The sequence below is a fragment of the Taurulus bubalis genome (genome assembly GCF_910589615.1).
Source record: "Taurulus bubalis genome assembly, chromosome: 9".
NCBI lineage: Eukaryota > Metazoa > Chordata > Actinopteri > Perciformes > Cottidae > Taurulus > Taurulus bubalis.
The window spans coordinates 7,119,002-7,142,929 of NC_136597.1; the positions used below are offsets into that span (position 1 = coordinate 7,119,002).

Below are 23,928 nucleotides of genomic sequence, written 5' to 3' on the forward strand. Positions count from 1 at the left end.
TTCTGTAAGAACAGTATTAGATAATCACAACTGATGCATGCAGGGCATGTTCTGTAAGGCCTGTGCACTCCTGTGTAGAGTATGTTAAAGTTTTCACAATAAAACTTACAGCTAAAAGCAACACAAGTCTTTGCTGCAGTGTTTGGCTTCATGTTATTGTAACTGCACACCATTAATCAGCTGTGCAAATGCCAAGTTCAAGGAGTTCATTCTACTTTTGGCCACAAGAGGGGATGGTTTCTTCTGAAATTTTGAAAACAAAATCTTAATAATGTTCATCACTTTCAGCACAATATACACATGCAATGATGATAAACTAAAGTTAAAGCTCATGTAAAAACATGTCTGTGTTCACAGATGCAGGGCTGGAATGCACACACACTTAGGGACAAATTGGAGCTAGTTGTACTTGTTGAGTGATTTCCATTAATACTCTATTTAATAGTTTTTTAAAACAGTCCATATTTTTAATAGATAAATAGTGAATGATCTGAGTACATATTGCACCAATAAAAAAATGTGAGAGAGAGAGAGAGAGAGAGAGAGAGTTAAAGCACCTTCCTGAATGTCTTTATGTCAGAGGTAATCAGGATTAGCTTCCATCACAGATCATCCACTACAGCTTTACTCTGCATCTTTCTCTTTCGTCTATTCTCTTTGTTTTTCTTCCTTCATGGCAATTCTCTCTCCTGCCACCATTGCAGTTCATTGTTCGTTTCAATCTCTTCTACAATAAATGAAACATCGACAAATACAACCAAAACATGAATAGTGCAAACTTTGGTTTCCTGAGAAGGTTCCCTCAGAATTAGAAACTGTTGTTCAGTTTGCACACATTCACCTTCACTCTCTTCCTTTCCCATGAGTCTGTGTTCAAACCGCCCTTGTCCCGTGTCTTATTGCAGATGTTTAATTAGGATTGAGGCCACTATGGTGGTGGTGCCATATTCCAGTCATGGGCTAAGGGTCTGTGTCACCGACCTGCTCTCCCAGCTTATCCCCTGCTGAGCTGATAATGGGATCTGCCCGCTGCATCATCAGCACCATAAATTGTTCTGTAGTTCTCAAATACAACACCAGGCCCAACTGGAGAGGAGATGAGATCCATCCGCCGGTCCGACCTGGTGAATGTGTTTCCACCTGTCCGTGGCTTTCTGTTTGTCTGTATGTCGGTCAAACGTATGTCCGCATGTATAATTTTCCCTAACTGATGCTTACACAGGAACCTTTCCATCACAGCAGCTATGCTCTCATAGTTACAGTTCTACCTTTGATATGACATGTGCCATACTGTTTACCAGACAGTCAGTTAATGAATGCAGTCCTGCATCCTTGTTGATCATTATCAACACCATTCATCCCCATCCTCTCCATCTTTATCTTGATTTGTACTCCTTATTTCTTCCCCTCATTTCGTACCCCATACTGTTTGTCTTCCTGTAAGCACGTTCACTGTCAAACAGTCATGAAAGAAGTATTTTGATCTTTTTTCAGAATTACAGATAATAAAATGTCTGCACTTCCTGTGTTCAAATCCTATTTAAGTAAAATTACAGCAGTATTAACTGCAAAAATTACCCTAAGCTACTGAAAGTATGTACACTGGTAAACAGTAGCTGTACCTAAGCAAGTGCATGTTAGCATCCTCATTGTTCTGTTAGCGTTAGCATTCGGCTAAAAGCACCGCTGTACAGCCTGGACTTAGTGGCTTTCCACCTGCTGTTAAATGGCTGATGCCATATTGGAGACACGGTTGGCTACATTTTCAAAAATAGAAGAAAAGCTTTGTGTTGCTTTGTGTAGCTTTGGGTTCAAAAGGCTATAGGGACAAGAGAGGAAGTAGATCATCAGGGCCCTTGTCTGACCCTGAGCCTTTCTAATAAGCTTTACCTTCCTATGGCTGTCTCCCTCAGGATGCTATTTAGTCAAAAGGTTTATGTAGCTCATTGCTGGTCAGTCAGCAAGTGGCCCTGCGTCAGTTGCTGGGGATAAAACTATAATCAGGATGGGATGGGAGATGATAGGGAACAGAAATGACAAGGTGGAGGAGGGAGGAGGGGACGCTAGCTGCCACATGTTCTTTACCAAGTGCTCTGTGCATACAATACAACTAATTATCTCCTTTTTGAGACAGTATACAGACCCAAAAAAATCCCTTCTTTGGGAGAAATACTCAGTGTAACAAAGGGTTCGTGATTACAAACTACAAATTGTGATCCAGATGAAAACACATATGTCATGGTCTGTCACTGGAAGAAAAGGGTTCCCTTTCTATCTCGAATCCCTGCAGTCTCTTCTGTTAGTCAGCACTTGTTGCTTGTGGCTGTTATTCCATTGTTGGGGAGTGAAAACAGTTTATAGGTTACAGGGATGATGTCCTGGTGATACGTTTCTCTGCTGTTAATCTGAGATGGCTCACAGTCCAGGATTGTGCCTTGACCTTCAGGTGCTGGGTAATCCCGTTAGCTCCAGGCAGCCAATGTGGAAATCCCAGCAGACCTGTGCTGGCTGTGCCGCACTCTGGATCTCTACGCCACCGGCATGCAGAACCACTTGTAGACACGCAGGTAAGATAAGCAAGTCTTTGTCATTCTATACAGAGAACAGATAGATTACTTGGGTGGTGAAATGATTACCTGACTGCTTGCTGTGATGACCGGTGTCTTGGTAAAGAGACAGCGGGTGAAGCTGCTGTTCATCATGAATGTTGATCTGATTAGATGTTGTTTTACAGCTTCTGATTTGCTTTTTGCCTAAATCTGTCCTGCCAAAGTTTATTTTAGGACAGATAAACTGTGCTTCAATGCACAACTCGTTCCTAAATTAAAAACACAATTCGTGGAGAAGGAATTATCCCCTCTGGGTGTCTTCCACTGATTTATGCTCTTTTGATGGCTGAGAATGATCCGGTGTGAAGAGGACATATGTCAGGAGTTGATCCAGGTCTTAAGCAGTGAAGAAGGCTTTAGATTAGTTGGGGGACAGAGCTGCACATTTGGAATTAGGCCAGAACAGACCTGATCTCTGCTGATTGGGACAGTGTGCCACACACTGTGATCACAACAACAGCTCAAACCGCTCTGTAAAGAAGCCGTGCATGTGTGATAGAGAACCAATCCTGCAGCTGAGGCATGTGATAACTCCTGAGAGCTGTGAAACTTCTCCCCTGCACTGCAACAGACATTATTCCAAGAATAAAGTGGTGGATTATTGGAGAGAAATCACTGTGACATTTTGGGTGTGTTTTCTAAATCCATTGGATATAAAATAAGTGATGTTTTGTGAAACCTTTTTTCTGACATCTGTCCCGGTTGCCCTCGACTGCGGTCAGTTAACAGGACGTCTTACAGGTTCAGTGGCTCTTTGCTGAAGTGGATTATCTCAACAGGTTGATGAACTTTCACAGCGGAGACTACGCACATTTGAGATTAAGGACAAGTGGCACTCTATGCTGACTCTGTAAATCTATCTGTTTGTTCTTTTTGTATTCAATCCTTATCTTGAATCAGTGCACTGGGCCAGTTAACATGTATTTTCCCTGTACATTTGTGACCCTCTGTCGCCTGTTGGTAAAGTAGCTTATGGTGCACTGCTGCAGAGTTCACCTCTGCCCCTCTACCTGTTGGTCTCCTCTGACTTCTGATGTCTATCTCTTCTCTGAGAAACTAAAGAAGGCTCTTTGATTAAATGTGAAAGAAACGACAGTCAAGAGAGAAATTTCAGGTTGGATCAAATGTTGCCTGAGATAAAAGCAGAGATGAAGCAGGTGAACGTCCTTCACCAGAGCTCATTAGCTCCAGTTGAGGGTTCCTGTGGTTGACAGATGAAGTGGCTGCTTTCATGAAGACATTAAGAAAGAGTTATTATGAATTTATCAGCATTATCAACAATGTTTGATGAAGGGCTTTTGAGAGGCTAACTATGTGTGTGTGTGTGTGTGTGTGTGTGTGTGTGTGTGTGTGTGTGTGTGTGTGTGTGTGTGTGTGTGTGTGTGTGTGTGTGTGTGTGTGTGTGTGTGTGTGTGTGTGTGTGTGTGTTGAACAGGATGTTTAACTGGGTGGTGAAAGTGGTCCCTCAACTCCCTGAAGCTCCTGAAACAGATGACGCTGCTAATCACACAGGGAAGCGTCCTCCACAGAAAAACACTGACGAGAATTCAGAGGACAGGTAAACGTGTCTTTCCACTAGTTTCTTTGTAGGCCTTAATGAGTGTGTGTGTGCGTGTGTGTGTGTGTGTGAACATGCTGTCTTTCTTTACCTCCTCTACAGCCAGACACAGACTGGAGTGTTAGGCTGGCTGTCTAATGGGTTCGTCAGCGCTCTGCCTCAACCTTCTAGTTCCCCTCGGCTCAGCAGGTCCAACTCTGAAGTCAGGGTGAGTGTGTGTCGGTGTTTGAGTGAACATGTTGCCTGTTCAGGTGGACATCAGGTCTTCTCCTTGTTATCCGATGAGAAAATATGTATACTAGTAAAGGATCCTGCTGATAACCTGATGGTCAATATGGCTTTTATGAAATGACAGGTGCCAGCCCGTCATGTTCTCCTTCAACACAACTACTTCAAAGTCAAGTTGACACTTTAGACAAGAGGTGATCACGTTTTGATAAAACTTTGGAGGATAGAGACAACAACAATGCACTATACAACTCTTAAAATACAGCACAGGCACATGCCTTCTTAGTTATTAATCTCATTTTAAAACAAAGGTGTGCTGGGTTATAACGCCATGTAAATGACACAAATTATCTTGAAAAGCCATTTGATCATAGGAACTATGACAGCAGATGTTGCAGTATTACTTTAATTATGGATAATGGATATAAAAACAAAATAGGAGGAAGGGAGATTCGCTTCTGCATTTTTCTCACTCTTTATTTCTTTCTTTGCCATCCCACAGTCAGGAGAGGATGGAGAAAGGTACAGTGTGATACAGTTAGATAACAGTGCATGTTTCTTACTAAATACATTCTTTAAGGTAAATTACATTTGTTAATTATTCCAGGTCTGGAGTGATAGGCTGGGTCACTCAGAGTCTGACCAAGGTGTTGCCTCAGCCTGATGAAAAGTACAAAGAGACTGACAACAATGATGAGCACACCGAGGTGAGACACGAGGACTTCCTCATGATACAGATTAAACTTCACAACACCAAATTAATATCTTAACTACATTCGTACTGCCACAAAATGAGTGCCCCGAAACACAAAATAAGCATTTAAATAGTCCTTTAACATCCACACATTGAGGAATAAACTAATACACTAAAGGTAGTAGACTAGAATGTTTCTCTCCAGGACACTGTCCTTCTAACATAATAGGAACAGTGTGTGTGTGTGTGTGTGTGTGTGTGTGTGTGTGTGTGTGTGTGTGTGTGTGTGTGTGTGTGTGTGTTATGTCTTTCATTTAGTTAAAGCTCAAGTAATTCATCCAAACAACAACAAGAAAATCTCCGTCTTGGAACTGTGTGGCACTTGACTCAAGCAACTTAATACTGTCCCACAGGCGTAGAAGGCTAATCGTGTGGATTAAGTTTATTAAGGCATCTGCAGGGGGTTTAGCAGGTTAAACTCCTCCATTAACTTCACTGCATTTTAAACCAGCCTCTTCATGTGGCAACCCTCTTACCTGGATCCTCGCTCCTCTGCAGGCATCACATAATCCAGTCATTTCATGTCATGTTGCCCAAAGTTAAATATTTAAATATTTATATGAAGGATTAATCCAAGAGAAAATGACATATTTGAGCTTTGGCCCATAAAGGGCCTTGCTTGGCCCGACTTTCACTCCACATGCTGTACTGTAAGTGTGGTCTTAACAGCGGCCCATGTGTGCGGTTTATTGCTCCAATGAGCATCATTTGTAGCCCACTCTGACCAAGGGAGACGCACATCTGGCCTATTGTGTGGACAAACAGATAGCAGACAGCCATTAACTTCTGTGGGGATCACATTAACATTGGACATACAGTAAAAAAAGATAATGTATCTTAATTCTTTAATTATTAAACTATATAATAATAAATCTGAGAAGAATGTAAGAAATGTAATAAAATGCTATAACATAATCTGTTGGCTTGATTTAAAGTACATTGTATCTCCTTTGTCCTAGATATATGACGTAGAAACAATGCCAGGTATGATTCTTGATCATTTGTTTACATGTTTTGCCCTTTTGTACAAAAGTCATGTTTTGAAAGTTTAAATGAAATATCAATAATGAACAATCCCGACTGCTGAGCTGATCTGCTGTGTGATATGTCTGCTTGTCTGTCTAGATTTCGATCCCCTCCCACACATCCCAGTGGTGGAGATTTTGTCAGATGAGGAGTCGGAGGTAGAGAGTCCTCAGTTCTCTCCAAAGTGAGTACAAAACACCTTTTACTACACATTCACAAAGATAAATCTGAACCCTCACACACACCAAACAGCACCTGGCGTTTGATGGAGTCCTTTGTCTTGGGAAGTCCAAAGTGCATCAGCTAGATTTCAATGGACAATCTGAATAAAATGCACACACACACACACACACACACGCACACACACACACACACACACACACACACACACACACACACACACACACACACACACACACACACACACACACACATTGATACAGGTAGTTAAAAGAACGATAAACGTGTAATGGAATAACATTTCATTTCTTCTGCTGCAGCGTGGTGAACTGGATAAAGCGGATGGTCCCTCAGTCCGTTATGCTGCCCCCTGGTGTTGTTCCCATTGAAGCATCCACCAAGGCATCCCGTTCCTCTTTGGACAAAAGTACATACACACACACACACACACACACACACACACACACACACACACACACACACACACACACACACACTGACATACACACACGTTAATGTGGTCCCAATGCACACCACGTGGGCATGTGTTTACCCACAGCACAAACCTACACGCTCTGGCATGGACATACACAAGACATAACTTACACACTACCACACTAAAATCTCCGTTGTTCTTATTCTGACTTATTTGGATGGATTCTTGCTTTGTACACTGAAATTCATGTCTTTCTGTTCTTTCCAGTTTTATCTCCACCACCCGAGTCTCTCAGTGGAATCTCACTGGATACTGACAGCAAGGCCTCAGCGTAGGTTTTATCCATCATTGTCATTATTTATCACTCTCTTCATCCAAGACAACATCCAAGATAAAATGACACTGAGATGTCTACACAGACAGGCTTTATTCATGTGTTCCTTGCAAATTACCTTCATAAGTAAAGAGACTGGGATGGTGCAACATGGTTAAATGTATAACGTGTGTCTAAAGTGAGCAACCGCTGAAGTGCATGCTGTTAATGAGTGTGTCTCCTGACAGTGTGGTTGGCTGGTTCGTGTCAGGACTGGGCCTGAAGATGCCTCAGCCCGCACTTCCATCCAAAGATAATGTTGAGGTAACTTCTGGGAATAAATAAATACGTTCTTCCTTCTCCTCTTCTTGTCTTTCAACCCCTTCAACCTTTCCTTGCCAACTGTCTTTTCTGATTTGTGTTGTCACTTACATTTTTCTCGAACTATATTTATAGCGATTCAACTTATTACATTTTTTTGTATTTACTTTTCTCAGGGTGCAGCTGAAGTTCTTCAGAAAGGTGAGTTTAAGCTTTATTCACTTAATAATACTTCCCTGTATTCACAAACCTTCTGAGTACTGACCATGTTCTTGTCAGTATTGCTGTTGCCGAATGCCACAATTCACAGTTCAATCAAGTCAAAGTGTGTTTCAGTCACAGGAGAGTAAAGAAAACATCTCTTTAATAACATGAGGTGCATGTTATTCAAGTCATTATTTATTTTCCTCCATTTCAGTAACTCCCGTGGATCTGTGTAATATTTGGAAAGTTTTTTCCACGTGTTCTCCGGTGAAGCACCCTCTTGTTTTTCCCCCCATAGTTTTTGAAGAGGTGTTTTGGTCGGACGGTCGGAGCCTAACTCAGTCCCTCTTCTCCTTCTGTTTCAGGGGGGAAGGCGCTGCGAGCCCCTTAAACAGCAGGAGGAGACGACTGGGGGACGCTCTGATTCCTAGACAGACAAATACTAATATACATATTGTACTGTTGGGAGAGCTACAGGCGCTGTGCAGCATGCAGCTCAGTACAGATCTATAGGCAGCTGTAAAAAAAACTCACCTTACTGTACTTTGTACAGTTTCAAATGAATGTATTACAACTTACATGTGTGCACTGATGTAAAACTAAAAAGTGTACTGTATATCAAATCGCTAATTAGATGAGTTTTGGTCTGTGGTTTTAATTTTGCACATGTTCTGTGTAACAGAAACATTTAGTGACTTTATTGTGCTTTAAGCTATGGCAATGTACCCTTTACAATATATTCATGATGCCATTTTCATTTGTCTCTTTTTACGGTACAGCGACAGGAGAAAAAATAAGATGATTCATTGGTCATTCATTTAGACAAAAGAATAATTACAGCGCAATATGTCTTCCTCATTCAATTAACATAAACCTGTAACTAATAATAAAATGGCAGCTATGTTCATTTATGATCGTGTTATCTTTGGACAAAGTATAAACTATATCGGTATTTATACTTTTTAAAATGTATTATATTATTAATATATTTTTGATATGTCCCACTCATTAAGAATCTGCTAAGTATTATGCTTGTAGAAAGTTGTGTTTAGTTGGATCTTGATCATGTCACAGTTTCAGAGGTATATTAGAGGTTGCACTCGCAAACAGAGTAGGCCGATTTGATCCATTGGATTGGTTTCTATGTTGAACTGTGAACTGTGGCCTGGGGATTTGGTCTGGTGTTGTCTCAGAAGGTTTGACTTCAGTTGAAAGAACAATAATTTGCTCACATTGAAAATATGTTGGCACCAACAAGGTGGTGGAACACATTCATGTAATTACACACTGTGACGTTAGGATACTACAGGACTAATAAAGATTAAATGTGAAATTATTTCATGTGGTTGTCTTTATCAATAACACCTCCCTTACCTCCTGAATATTCTATTATGTGAGTGAGCATGTACTTGAGTACTGCACCTGTATTATAAACAGTCCTGATATATAAGTCATCATTTCAAATCCAGCCTGTAATGTGTGTCCGTTTTTTTTCTTGATATTTCTAAACCCAAAACCAAATCCATCACCAACATTTCCAATGTCAACACAGAAATCGGTGCTTGTCACCCTCCAGCAGCTTCAATCAAACTCAAACCCGACATGGTCCTAGAAGACGTGGACTCAGACAACGAGGGCCAGCAGAAACGTAAAGACCAGTCCAGCGCTGCAGCGCCATCCACACCCGTCGCTCCACCGTCACAGGCAGCAGACCAGCAGCAGGAAGCCACACCGCAGACACAGTCCAACCCGGAGCCAGAACGGCCAGAGAGCGGGGGAAGATCTCAAGAAGATGCCGAGACCCAGACGGGCCGCTGGACGCCGTTCATCGACAACATCAAAAAGGAGGCTGAAGGTGTTGCTATGGCTACCATGGAGGAACGGTAAGACGGGTGGAGTGCAAGGGAATGAATGAGGGTGGTCAGAGCTGCAGCCCTTAACAATGTTCAAGTCACTTACGCTGAATGTAAATGGCTCCTATCATGTAAAATAATAATGAAAATCATTGAAAGTTAGGTAAGAGTTTTTATCTCCTACAGAGGAGTCACAATACTGGACCCTGTCGAGTCAACTTTTCCAGTATCTTAAGTGAAGCCAACAGGCTGCTTTTTAGTAACAAATTCTGCAAACCTAAATATAGGCATCAATTAAGAGCCAGAGAGTTGTTGCTGTGTGATCTAAATTCACTGCAATAAGAAATAAGTCTCTTTTCATGTCACACTTTTCATTTTACAAACATGTCCCGCACAGCACAATCACATCAGTGTGTCCTGTCTCTCTAGTCTGCTGCAGGAGCGCATAGAGATGACACGTGTGGCTGAAGAGGTGGCCAGAGAGACAGCTGAGATGGCCGTCAGACAGATGGCCAGTGAGGGGCAGTCCATTAATCTCTCACTGGGGAGTAAAGATCTGCTGCAGGAGGAGCCTGAAGTCGCGTAAGAACTGGTGTTCCATCAGAGAGAAAGTGTTTGTTTCGGCATTTCTGTATTTTGCCGAGCATCCTTGTGAAGTGATGTGACACTGTGTGTTCTCTGTGACCAGGCTGCCAGGGTCACAAGGATCAGGATCAGAAGAAGAGGAGAGCAAAGTGGACCACAGTAAAGTCACAGAGTAAGAATGCATATCGTCTCACCCGCCCTCAACTTCCTTGAAATCCTTTGACTTCACTGACTTCTAGTCTTTCACCTAGAATTTGTAACATTTTGCTCTTGGGCTGTGCCTATAGATACTTAAAATAGTTTTATATTGATGTTTATAAATGTATATATATATATATGTATATATATATATATATATATATATATATATATATATATATATATATATATATATATATATATATATATATATATATATATATATATACATTTACAGAGAAACTATCCTGATCATAGTAGTAGAAAGAATACAAGCTGCATTTATTGTTGCAACTAGTGGAGGATTTAAATGACTTTATATACTGTTGGGTAGTTCAAACTGGAACAATGCATCGTAATAAGACGATCATGTGTTTAAATGTGCAAAGTAACTCCAACTAACAGATCAATTAATGAGTGAATAGTACAATATTTCCCTTGTTGCGTCGAGTAAAGAAATACTGAGGAAAGAAACTAAAGTAAAGTGCAAGTAGCTGCATGAAAGTATCAAGTAACTTCCACTGCCAGTCCTGTGAATTCAGTTCCCAGTCTGATCCAACAGTCATTTGGCTGTCAGGCCCCAAATCCCGTGGGATCTCGTTATAAGATCTTCGCCACGCGCTGCCTCAGCATCACACGACCGTGCCATAGCAACCACAGCTTCCCTTGGCAACGGCTGATCTCCCCCCACCCGCCTCTTCACGGTTACCCCAGTAACAATGTGCACCTGCTGCTGCTGGTTCACGTCTGGAGACGCACGCGCGAGGGGAAATGATGGACGGAGAGATAACTGGGCTTTTTCATTGTTGTTGTTCTTCTACAATGTGTAAAACCTCCTGATCTGGTTCACGAGACCTCAGAGTTCACGGTTCTTATCGTGTCTCGACGCTCGTGGGCATTTTGTGTCTCGACTGCTGACGATGAACGCACGTGAATACTGACAGAGAAAGTGAGTATCTCGTGACGCCATCATCGTGTTTAGATATTGGACGAACGTATGTTGTGAAATGAATGAAGTTGATCTGTAATTTAAACCTAACTTCATGACGTAATGAGCGTCACAGGCCGAGAAGCTTGCCTGTCAAAGATGGTCAGCAACGGGGAGAAAACAGCAACAAGCTGACATTGAGTAAAGTTAAGCTTCCACATGCTTCCACTGCCAAATGCAATGTGAGTCAGGATGTAACCTGTGTCTTCTATTTCTAACCTTTATTCAGTAAATATTAAGTGAGCAGACAACAAAATGTATTTTAAAAACCTTTACATGCTGCCTATTATAACCATCATAAGTGCAGTCTATAAAATAATGGGTCTCTGTGCCAACATTGGGACATTCATTTAACATATCACATATTATCTATGTGTGCGACTGCTGAAGATAATAAATCATATAATTTCTGTAATATGCAGCCACCACAGGGCTTGAAGCGCGGTTTTACTCGTGTCATAATTTTTTTTTCATACACTCTTAAAAGTGCGCCACATCCAATTTCCATGTTTCCATCCTCAAAACCACTTCAATGTGATTTAACCTCTCCAAATGCAGCCAAACATTGTGTGCAAAGAAGATTCAATGAGCCCACGCAAATAGACTGAACATGTCTGTCTGTGTTTGCAAATGTTGTTTTACTTTCCAAAATAGCTGAAAGTGTACCATGTACATTCTGTATTAGGTGTCCCCTAGAAATACTAGCATTTTCATCCTACCCGCAGTCCTCTTTTAATACAACCGTCATTTAATGGATCAAGTTACTAAGCAGTGGGTTCAATGTGGAGAACCTCACACTGCCAGACAAAGTGGAACGTGATTTGTCCAACTCTTTTGTCACCTGTTCTGTCCTGCAGAACAGAACCGGGCCTTGCTGAGGAGACTGAGGAACCTAACACTGAGGAACCAGGTAGAGAATCCGGACACATCCAGCAGTGCAATTTCTTTTTTTTTGAATTGGCAGTATAGTTCCCTACATACTGACAATAACCCCTTAGATAAAGAGTAACAAAATCAAAGTAGCATGACATATTCCAAGTACAGACTTTCTTTTTTAATAATATCTCAATTCTTTTTAACCCCTATATCTTATATTTCATAGCATATTACTGTGGGATTTGCATCAGAAAGATGTACATTTGTGACTGTTGCGTATTCTAATTCTCTTGAAATCTATAATTGAAACACAAATGAAGAGCAAAAAGAGGAAGCAGAGCCACAGCAGACCTCCCCCTCTCCACCTCCGAGTCCTGAACCGGTTCAGATCTCTGAGCCAGAGTCTGAAGCAGAACCAGAAGCAGAACCAGAACCAGAACCAGAACCAGAACCAGAGACCAAGACCCAGGAAGCCGACTCAGAAGCGGAGCCTGTAACCCAGCAGCCGCAGAAAGCAAAGGAAGACGGTCAAAGCGCTGACGCTGACAAAGCTGGTGAAAAAGTAATGTCCACGAGTTTAACATGCACGGTGATGGATGTTTCAGCTCATGACCCATGTGACTATCGTACACATGACACGTTTCATTTGACCTTGCACTGCCTGACCTTATTGAGGAATATCATTTTTCTTTTTTTGTGTGGGTTCTTTGACCCTACTGGCCTATTTGTTGTTTATTTTCCTTCCCCGTCCTTTCTTTTCACGTCTTCCTTTAGAAACAACCTTGATCAGCTTCAACATAACAGATAACATCCAGTCATACATCAGACACATGTTCAAGCTTTCTCGTAAATAATGATTTCCCTTCTTTCCACCTGTTTTACCCACACGTTATCTTATCAAATAATCTATAGGACGCTCATTTGTTTAGCCCATGCAAGACCGTAGGGAGAAATTGATTAATTAAATGATTCAGCCTCATACACAGATGTCATGTCTGAACCCAGCTGATGCTCACCACTCCCCTGCCATTCATTCATATACTTTGTGTTTTTTGTAGGAGGAAGAAGCTACTGGGGACGACTGTGGTGGTATGTACTATTCTAATTGTTTTTGTTCTATATATGACTGCTGTTAGAGCCGCTATATTACTGCTCTGATTAGCAGACTGGCCGGCTGTGTTTAACTCACAAGCTGCTTAACTGGCTGCTGATTTGCATGCATCTCTACATCCATGCTGCTCCCACTATGTTGATGTCATTACTGTTATTGTAAGTGTTGCCTGGCGACTGCAGGCCCTGGTCATTATGTGATCTTCTTGTCTAGAAGAAGTCTGACTTTGTCATTCAGACTGACCACGCTGCTACTGAAGCCATCTCCCACTTTGCTTGAATCCTGCCTGACTGTATATCTGCCTGTCTCCTCTGTAGCTCCCGTCAGCTGTGATGCATTTAAGAGCTGCCTGATGCGCATTCCTCACACCTCCGAGTGCCTCGGCAACATCAACGCGTTCTTCAAAGAGAACGGCATCTCCGCTCCCAAAATACCCTCCATGCCTAAGCTACCCACCCAGCTCTCTGATGTTACCAACTTCTTGCCTTCCCTCCCTCCTGAATTGAGCCAAGAGTTCTCCCAGATCCGACTCACGCAGATCCCCCGAAACTTCTTCCAGACTGTGACTGAGTTCTTGCCCAAAACCTCAGAGGGTTCAGTCAGCCTCAGTCTTCCCCAGAGCTTTTTAAACATCCCGCAGAAGCTCTCCCAGTTCCCCAGCCGAACGCAGCAGTACTTCCTCAACATCCAGAACCGCCTCAACAGCCTTATGCCTCAAGATGCCTAAGAAACAGCAACAGCAACAGCAAAAACAGCAGCAACACAAGAATCAGCAAGATGTTGAACTGAACCGGCTCGTCCGACACTCCCCTCTCCTTCCTTCTCACCATCCGTCCCGCTCCCCGTCTCCATCCTCCCCCAATGGTAGCGCCCTCGAATTGCCCAATGTCCCAACCTACCCACGCCTGCCACCAATTGTCAGCCCCCCATCAAAGCAGCTCAACTCACCGTCCCGCCAGCTTTCGGGTCTCTCTAACCCGGCCTTCTTCATTGAAGATGACTCAGACATTTCAGCAATACGACCCACAGGTGACTTTGCAGGAGTGGAAAGTTACATGTGTTTCTCCTAGATACCTGAACTCAGCCAGAACATGTCATAAACAGTTGGCTCGTAATATGTGGCATCAGGATAAACTAGCTTTAACATTTGAATGTACATTTGATTGCCCCTAAACTATATGGTTATATATAACAAAGAAATGTGCAAACAGTAAATGATCAACTGAGTTCAGATGTCGTGGTGAATTTACTGAAGGTGTGTTCAGGATCATGAGCGCGCTGTCAGGGGAAAAAGAGTAGCGGTTTTGTGTTGTGGTGGAATTTTGTATGTTTGTGTGTTGTCTCGCGCTGTCATTTCTCAAATAAGCTCAGCAGGTTGTGAATAAAGCAGCTCAAATTATTTGGTTGCCATTTGGTTAAAAAAAATTCTATGACTGCCCCCCACTTCCATACCTTTGTTACAGTCTGTACCAAAGCGTAGAAATGCACCAGAGGAGGCAGCATTCTGACTGCTGACATTACATAGGTACGATAGAATTGTGCCAGTGTACCATGAGCCTGATTAGCTCGACTGAATGACTATGAGTAAGCTAGTCCTCTCGGCTATCAGGGCACTCTTATACATGGCCTAGTTCACAGGTGGATCCTCCTGCATTAGCCCGATGTCGGCCCTGGTAAATCTGCTTCTCTCTCACACTGTCTGCACCGCCTCTGCTTGGTATTGTCACGTGCTTCGCCCTTGGCAGTGCTGTATAACCGTCACATTTGTCCTAAATACACATACATATCATTTGCGCAGCTCTTTATTAATCAACAAAACCTGTTTTTCAACCTTTCCAGAGAGCTCTAGCCTCAGCCTTCGTCCAGCAGTCAATGTAGAGGATGTCGACTCAGACCATGAGAAAGGAGGGGAAGCAGGAGGAGGAGGAGGGGAGGAACAGAGCAATACCCCCCAAATCCTCACCCCCCAGGACCCCAAAATTACAACCCTCACAGTCCCTGTGACCCCCTGCGGAGGTCGTCAAAGGTATGAAATACTGCCACTAGTGGCTTCTGTTATCTGCTATTAGGACAGCAACGCTTCTTTTAACTTACTGAATATGATCTAATTTACTTTTTCACATCTAATGTTTTACCAAGCGGTTTATGCTGTGTATTAAGTAAACACCAGTGTTGGATCATTTATGTCATATCGTAAAATATAGATATTAAAAACAGTTAATCAGGGTGTGCATTACACTATTTTTAATTGTTTCCTCTCCCTTCATGCTTTCATCTACAGTAAAGGAGATAAAGAGTAAGACAACTGCATGGATCGTTTGAGTTGTAGTGCTTCTTCTTTCAACAGTCATTATTCTTTTTCTCCCGTGAAACCACACACACGCATAGCGTACACGCAAAGTAACCTCATTAGGATATGTGATTTGTGTTAAGTCAAGGTACAACCTTCTCTGTTGGCAAGTGAAGGGTTTTCAACCAAAATGAGATTACATTCAATATTTGCAGCTGGCAAAATGCAACATGAAGAAGATTATAGATTACAAAACATTTGCTTATAAAATAATATCAGTGATAGAATTATGTTTTATCATCATTTATGGTTTTAATGAATCATTAAATGTATCATTTTGGGTTGAAATTCTTCATGTTTTCCCTCTGCTTAGTGCTGTTTGAAATGGATCTACTGCCCTCTACTGTCTGTTGTGCGCTCTGGATTTCAGTGTCCTGCAGAAACATTGTGTGCTGCTTAGGAATATTGGAAATATCTTTCTGTTTGGTCCCACGGTTGTAAAATTTGACTGCACATAAACAACAGTGTGAAACAAATTGATAAATTTGTTTACAATAGCACCAACGACACATTTCTTTGAATAAAAGTCAGCCATATTAGGACAACGACAAAGCCACACAGTCCATCTTCGCATAGTATAATATAGTATAATAATAGTATTGTCTTTACCATTGGTGCCACTGGGATTAGTGGCGGATACAGTAGCGGTAGCAGTAGCAGTTGTTGTAGTAGTAGTAGTAGTAGTAGTAGTAGTAGTAGTAGTGGTAGTAGTTGTTGTTGTTTGTCCTGCACAACAGAAAATACTTTTTGAGAATGGACTAGTGGAAAAGCTCATAGTAAAATGTAGTATAGAACTGCCAAAATGACACACACAAGCAAACCAGCACAAAGTGTTTATGCAGAACACAGTCTGTCATGTGAATCATTGTGGAGCTAAATTGTTTCTGTTGTTTTGTGTTGTGATGTCCTGTTCACTTTTGCATGGTTTTCACCGATTTTTGTTCTTTTTGGCTATTGTGTGGATATTGTCATAATATAGCAAACATCAATAAATGGATGCATCACAATCTTCCACGTGTATATAATCCATCCATGCCTGTGGAATACTGTAGGTTATTATCTTCACTTGTCATCTGTTTCTTGGATTAATAACATGCCTTCCCTGGCACACACTCCACACACAAACTCTCTCTCTGTCTCTCTCTCTCTCTCTCTCTCTCTCTCTCTCTCCTGATCCCTTTTTCTTGAACACACACACTCTGCTCTGACCATCCCTGACAGTAGTGGAAGGAATCATAGGACTATCTGGACAAAGATGTAAGATATAAATCCATGTTAAAAACTGTATTGACTCATGTAATGTCCATCTATCTCTGTATTCACACAACATGCTGCCCAGTAGTGGATATAAAGGGGATGTAATCCATAGCCATCATTTTATTAATAACATTTACACATACGGCCACATTGCAGTGGACTCTAGTTTGACAAAAGGAAGCAATAATATAAGTTCGGCAGCACTGTCTCAAAGTTGAATGATGTTGCTGTCTCTACTTCACTTAAACAGTAGGACCCTTCATTCTCAAAGTGAAGATGATGATGACGAAGGAAGCATCCCTGTCAGAGCCTGGCCCAGCCAGTCCAGCCTGCACAATTCAGATGACATGTGAGCGCTGTGCACACACACACACACACACACACACACACACACACACACACACACACACACACACACACACACACACACACACACACACTGGAGTGCTGACATGAGGTAATATGGACATTCATAATAATACAAAAAATCATCTTCATCTAAATTTCCTTTTTTCCAAGACTGAAAGAACGTCCAGCATCTTCAGCCAGTCAGACCAGCACAGTGGTCAACGAGCGTCTGCAGGAGCTGGTCAGGATGTTTAAAGAGAGAACAGAGAAGGCGAAGGAGAAACTCGTTGAACTGGACAGCTCAGATGAAGACAGCATCGTCCCCTGTGAGTTAGCATCTGTGTCTCTTCTTCACCGCTACACACAAACTTACTGCGCTGGTCTTTGGTGCTGCAAGAAACACACAGCTCAAAACCTTGCATCCTAACATGTACAAGTGTAGGTTATAGATAGTGTATTTTATTTCCCGGTTGAAAGAGTCAGCCTTGTCCAGCCCCAAAAATGTCTTCTCAATGAAGTCGTAGCCAAACTAAAAAAGCTAAACATCAGCAACACTGACAGACACACATGGATGAGAAGTAGCTGTAGTAGCGTCTTTCCATGCGCTTTCATCCCTGAAATTGTTCCAAAGGGTTCCTCAAGATTTGTTAATTTGCACAGTAAATGCATTGTTTATATAATTTCCCCATATGAAAACTCTCTGCCAAATTTTCTCTCACAAAATGTTAATTTTGTTCCTTCTTTAAACATATCAAAATGTAAGGAAACCTTGTTAATATGCAGTTATGCATTGGTGATTATGACAGCTTGTCTTCTTGTGCCAGTAACACAGTGTGCTTTCTGGCACATGTTTTCAGCCTGTACAACAGTCAGAAAAAGCAAATAATGGATTGAATTATAATATATATTTTTTATAACATACACATGGTGTCATTTCTGACAAGGGTGCCATGTGGCTTCAAGTTTGTGAATCACAGATTTAGATCAGGATAATCTTAAATTAAGAATTTAAGAATTTAAGAGTAAGATTAAGCCTTGTTTCTATCTTAATATCATTCATAGTACAATAGTATACATTTAGTAATAGAGAAAGTGTGCACATCTAAATTGAGTATTTAGGACAAATCTGCATTGTACCATTGCAAAAAGGTAGCGTGCACACTAGATTTCTCTATCTCCTGAGTGAAGCAAATGTATTGCTGGTTGAAATTCCCCTCTCACTTCCCTTCAGCTCCTCCTCCGGCTGCAGCTCCTCATTCTGCTCCTGGAGCTCAGCCAGTGGACGAAGGAGAGAAGGAGGCACAAGCAGGTCCATCAGGAGGAGGAGGGGGAGGAGGAGGAGGAGTGGAGAGTGGGGAAGAGGAGGAGCAGTCCAGCTGCTGCAAGGTGAAAACTCCCCGGTGGATACACGCTTGTGTGCACTACCGCTTCCCTGCCAGCATCGACCCTTTCACCAGTGAGAACCCAGCCGAGCGCCGCCGCTGTCCCCTGCAGGGCTGCACTGTTCAGTAGAATCTCCTTTTCCTAAACTACTCAGAAATGAACGACTAACACGCAGAGTCTTATCTGGTAGCTCCTCATTTGTCGGCCACACAGTTCTGGCGAAATGTTTAAAATAACACATGGATTCAAATATTTTGAGCTGCCTAATGCTCATCCAAAAATCAACTGAAGAAACACTCAATCATTTTTATTTTTTTTGCACCTGTTCTGTTAATGTGCAAACAGAATGCAATGATTAAACATTATGAGGTTTGGGTAAAGGAGAATCAGCTGCACTATCTTGTTACTATAAATACACCTCCTACTCATCTGTCATTTCACCTTTTCTCTTCCCTTTTTTCACATTTACAAGGACTTTGTGAGCCAGTCCATTTTTCTATCACCATCCTGTCTCCTTTAGCACAAAGACCACTTCCAAATTATGCAAATGTAGCTTTATAATACAGATTCAATGCTTTTATTTGAGTGAACATCATACAATGGTAGCTGGTGCTTGCATAGTGACCACCACTTCTTCTGTGAACACTGAGTAATTCCTGCCTTTCCTTACTTTCAATTCTCTTATTGTCTTTTTTCCCTCGATTTCTTCCCCTCTCTCTCTCACTCCCTTCATCCTCTCCTCTTTGCCTTTCTCCTCAGATCTAATGTACGTGCTTTGGATGTTTTTGGTCGCTCTGGCGTGGAACTGGAACGCGTGGTTCATCCCAGTGCGCTGGGCCTTCCCCTACCAGACTCCAGACAACATTTATTACTGGCTGCTGACCGACTACCTGTGTGACCTCATTTACATCCTGGACATCACCATCTTCCAGCCGCGCCTGCAGTTTGTCCGTGGAGGGGACATAGTGGTGAGTGGTGACGTTATAAACCTGGTCGTTATAAACAGCTGTGTTCATTATATTGACAGAATATCAAGGTCAGCAAAAAGCACAAAGGTTATGTCCTATGATAAGTCAATAACGTAATTATTGTGACAGGCCTAGCTAAGCAAATACAATGTCAGTTTAAAACCAATAAACCATCAATATTAAGGAACTTAATTTATATCTGTGGTTATGTCTTTATTACAGTGTGTCAAAAAAGACATGAGAAAGAATTACATGACAACCAAACGATTCAAAGTAAGTAACCAAAGCTGAATAAAAGTGCATTTTTAATTGTATTTGGCTTTATTTTACATATTATTTAATCAGTCTTGAAAGCATTTCAGTGAGTGAGGTGGCACCTTCTTGTTTTTCAGTTTGATGTTGCCAGTCTTGTTCCCCTGGAGCTCTTCTATTTTAAAACTGGCATCAACCCTCTCCTTCGTTTACCCAGGCTGCTGAAGGTGAGGTTTATTACAGTTTATTTAATCGGTTCTCGTATCAGCATTCTGGTGACCAACACACTACGAATCTTCCCACATAAATATAATAAGCTGCTACACACAACAACTTCACACTGATGGCACCTGTAGCCTACAATGGGAAATCAAGTTGCAATTATTTTCAGATTTTACTTTTTCAGACCATTTTCAAACCAAACTCTTTAAATGAATTTTCTTTTCTTTCTGTTCTATCAATGCCTCTCTAGATCAACTCCTTCTTTGAGTTCAATGAGCGTCTGGAGGCCATCTTGACCAAAGCCTACATCTACAGGTCAGCTGGAGCCTGATGGTATCTTAGACTGCATTCACACCAAATCAAGCATTGTGCTGATTAGTGCTGGGTTGTGTGGCAGTGTGGGAGTGTCAAGCTGTTCTTAACCACACATCATCATGTGGACATGATAGCTAGCTAGCATGACAGGTTAGCTAACGTTCCCTCAGATGCAGTGATGTTTTAAATGAAAACGTTATGTGGGAGTCTAAATATGACCCTGAATACATTCAATTTGGATAATGACAGACAGTGATGGGTGAATGTAAAGCTAATATGTATTTAGGTGATAACAGTCGATAACAGTCAACACATATTTACAACCCAGTTTATTTTTGTCCTCATATCTGTCAGGCTTTTAATTATTTTTGAGAAGGTGGTTCTCTGATTTTTTTGAACAATCAGAAGTAGACCGTAAGTTACAAAAGGTTGAGAACCCTTGACTTGAATGGCCCATTTGAGTGACAGTTGCATGATTGTCAACGTCAGCGTGACGTTGGCTGAATGGGATGACTGGTGTCTTCAGTACAGAAGAGAGGATGCAGCCTCACTGCATCCTCTGTGTCCTATCTCTGTATCCTCATGTTGCCGTCCTTCCTCTAGACTAACTCAGACGCACAAACCACTGGTTTCGGGTGTTCAGTTTGTGTAAATGTGTTGCTCTCTCACTCTCTGTCTCTCAGGGTGATCCGCACCACCACCTATCTCCTTTACTGTCTCCACTGTAATGCCTGTCTTTACTACTGGGGCTCCGCCTTCACAGGAATTGGATCAACCAAGTGGGTGTACAATGGTGAAGGCAACAGGTTGGTAGGAAACAAACATACACACACAAACCACACACACATACACACGAGTCAACAGCTTGTTTTTGATTTGGTTTTGAGGATCAGGATGGGGGTTAAAAGGGCATTGACAGGTGCTGTTCAGAAAACACTTAAATTTCAGACCCAAAGGAGGCAAAGTGAAGGCCAATGAGGAAGATGTCAAATTATGTAATGGGAAAGCTCACTCCGCTCTGCGATATTCACACAAGTCCTCTACAGTATACCTCCATGGTCGATTCAGTTGCATCTTTTTATTTTTATTCTGCATCTCATTCATTTGAAACCCCATCATGTTAATTTTAGCCGTGTTCTTGTTCTGTCTCGTTCTAATGCCGCCTGTCTTTGTCTCTGCTCAGTTACATTCGCTGTTACTACTTTGCGGTGAAGACCCTGATCACCATTGGTGGTCTGCCAGACCCCACCACCCTGTTCGAGATTGTCTTTCAACTCATCAACTACTTTGTTGGAGTCTTTGCCTTCTCTATCATGATTGGACAGGTAGGTAGAGAAGACATTTGTGCCTTCCACCTTCCACATACATTTAACCTTAACATCTCTGGTGTGTTATTCTTTTTATCGTGCACTTCATGCAGCAAAGACACTCATGCGTCATAAAGGTCTTTTGTGCAAGGGTGGTGTTACATTTGCAAACGTGTTTTGATCTCTCAGATGCGTGACGTGGTTGGTGCAGCTACAGCAGGTCAGACCTACTACCGCACATGTATGGACAACACTATCAAATATATGTCCTCCTATCGCATACCCAAAGAAGTGCAGAACCGTGTCAAAACCTGGTACAACTACACCTGGCAATCACAAGGCATGCTGGGTAAGGAGAGCACTATCTGTGCCCATTCATACGTATCTTTTACATCTGACCCTTCAGTCACACTGTTCCTATCACTGTCCACCTTCCAGATGAGCAGGAGCTGTTGACTCAGTTGCCAGACAAAATGCGTCTGGACATTGCTATAGACGTCAACTACTCCATCGTCAGCAAAGTCCCTCTTTTTCAGGTAGGAATTCAGCTTCTGAGTGTCTCATCCGAATGAAAACAGTCTTTCTGCGAGGTCCAGCTGAGTTGTTAAGCTAGTGCACTCAGCCATATAGAGATCAACAAGAGATCACGGTTTACTCTTGTATTTTGTGTCCTTCCTCTTGACAGGGTTGTGACAGACAGATGATCTTTGACATGCTGAAAAGCCTGCGCTCTGTTGTCTACCTGCCTGGGGATTATGTCTGCAAAAAGGTAAAAGGCAAACTCCCTTATGGATTTGTTTGTAGAAGACAACCGTCTGTGGCAACCTTTTTTAAATTGTTGCTACTTGTATTGCTCTCTGCCTCTCATCATCTGCCTCTCTCTTTTCTCTTGCTCAGGGCGAGGTGGGTCGAGAGATGTACATCATAAAGGCCGGGGAGGTGCAGGTGGTTGGAGGTCCGGATGGGAGGACAGTGTTTGTCACTCTAAGAGCAGGATCCGTCTTCGGAGAAATCAGGTGAAGAGATTATTCTTATATTCTTATTAATATTAAAGAAACAGGATTTCTTATCTATCTAAGTTGCCATCTCTGACAACTATCTTAGAACAGGAAAAAGTGGGATTTTCACAAGGTTTGGTTCTAAATATTTTGCATGAAATCCCCAAATATTATTAATTAAAAAGTGTATGTATTTTTCAACCATAATTTCTCTGATTGGCAGTTTGCTCGCAGTAGGCGGGGGTAACAGACGCACAGCTAATGTAGTCGCCCATGGATTTGCCAATCTCTTCATCCTCGACAAGAAAGACCTGAATGAGATCCTTGTCCACTACCCCGAGTCCAAGAAACTGCTCCGCAAGAAGGCCAGGTCAAACATCAATGAAAGCACAATAACAATTACCCCAAAACATCACTGTACTCTCTGCTTTGTGTATATATATATATATATATATATATATATATATACATATATATATGTCCTGTACAGATGTAGTAGGGCCACCACACAACAGCCTTGTTCCTTGGTCTGCTTGTATGTAATTATTACTGAAGTCTGTTACTGTCTCACAGGAAGATGCTTACCAAGGGAAAGAAACCTGAGCCCAAAGAAGAGGCGAAGGATCCCCCTCAGGTCCCGGCAGCCCATGTTAGACCGGAAACCCCCAAACTGCTGAGAGCAGCCCTGGAGATGGCAAAGAAATCCTCTGGACTTAAAGGAGCTCTGTCTAAAGTCAAAGGGAAGACAAGCAAGTCCAGTGTCTCATTACAGGTAAACATAACAAATCAAAGACCAAACATATGCACACGTGGCAGAGACAAGAAAGAACATGTTCTTTAAAGAGTAATATTAATCTCTTATCTTATCTTTCAGCCCTCCTTCTCCTCCTCCCTGCCTCCTCCATCCCCCACCTCCAGCTCCGGACCTGACAGAGACGTGGACACACCATCACCCATCTCTACCGGCTCCACCTCCCATTGCCCCAACAACAACAACAACAACTCAGGGAGGCCTCACTCTGCATCAAGGTGCCACGGTGACGCAGACGAAACGCTCGCCGCGGACCAAAGAGAGGAGGGAGTCAGCGGGGTTGATGGGAACAAGGGTGGGAAGAGGAAAGGAAAGAAGTCGTGATAATTATTTTTAAAGAACAACGAGAGAAATGGGTGACAATACCTTAGAGGAGAAGGGAAATCAGAAAATAGAGGAATAAACAATGCGTCTTCTATAAATTGACAGAATGGAGGAATGAAAGAGAGAAGAGTTGTTGCTCATGAACACGTACAA

General features: G+C 42.1%; 1 protein-coding gene across 1 annotated transcript; it reads left to right on the forward strand.

Moving 5' to 3' along the window:
* Nucleotides 1-4,045: 4,045 nt before the first annotated feature.
* Nucleotides 4,046-23,775, forward strand: LOC306741796 (uncharacterized protein; the record flags this gene model as incomplete). Its single annotated transcript, XM_079224114.1, has 34 exons — nt 4,046-4,167; nt 4,270-4,375; nt 4,898-4,917; nt 5,003-5,102; nt 6,109-6,133; nt 6,275-6,359; nt 6,676-6,782; nt 7,059-7,122; nt 7,353-7,428; nt 7,602-7,626; nt 9,206-9,512; nt 9,912-10,064; nt 10,171-10,239; nt 12,111-12,163; nt 12,450-12,691; nt 13,188-13,218; nt 15,080-15,266; nt 15,522-15,536; nt 17,098-17,196; nt 17,367-17,521; nt 18,427-18,651; nt 19,338-19,546; nt 19,769-19,819; nt 19,939-20,025; nt 20,271-20,335; nt 21,019-21,141; nt 21,519-21,660; nt 21,832-21,991; nt 22,081-22,178; nt 22,328-22,411; nt 22,540-22,658; nt 22,864-23,010; nt 23,214-23,412; nt 23,515-23,775. The coding sequence occupies 34 exons, from the start codon at nt 4,046-4,048 to the stop codon at nt 23,773-23,775; spliced, it is 4,011 nt and encodes a 1,336-aa protein (XP_079080240.1).
* Between the last annotated feature and the right edge of the window lie 153 nt (nt 23,776-23,928).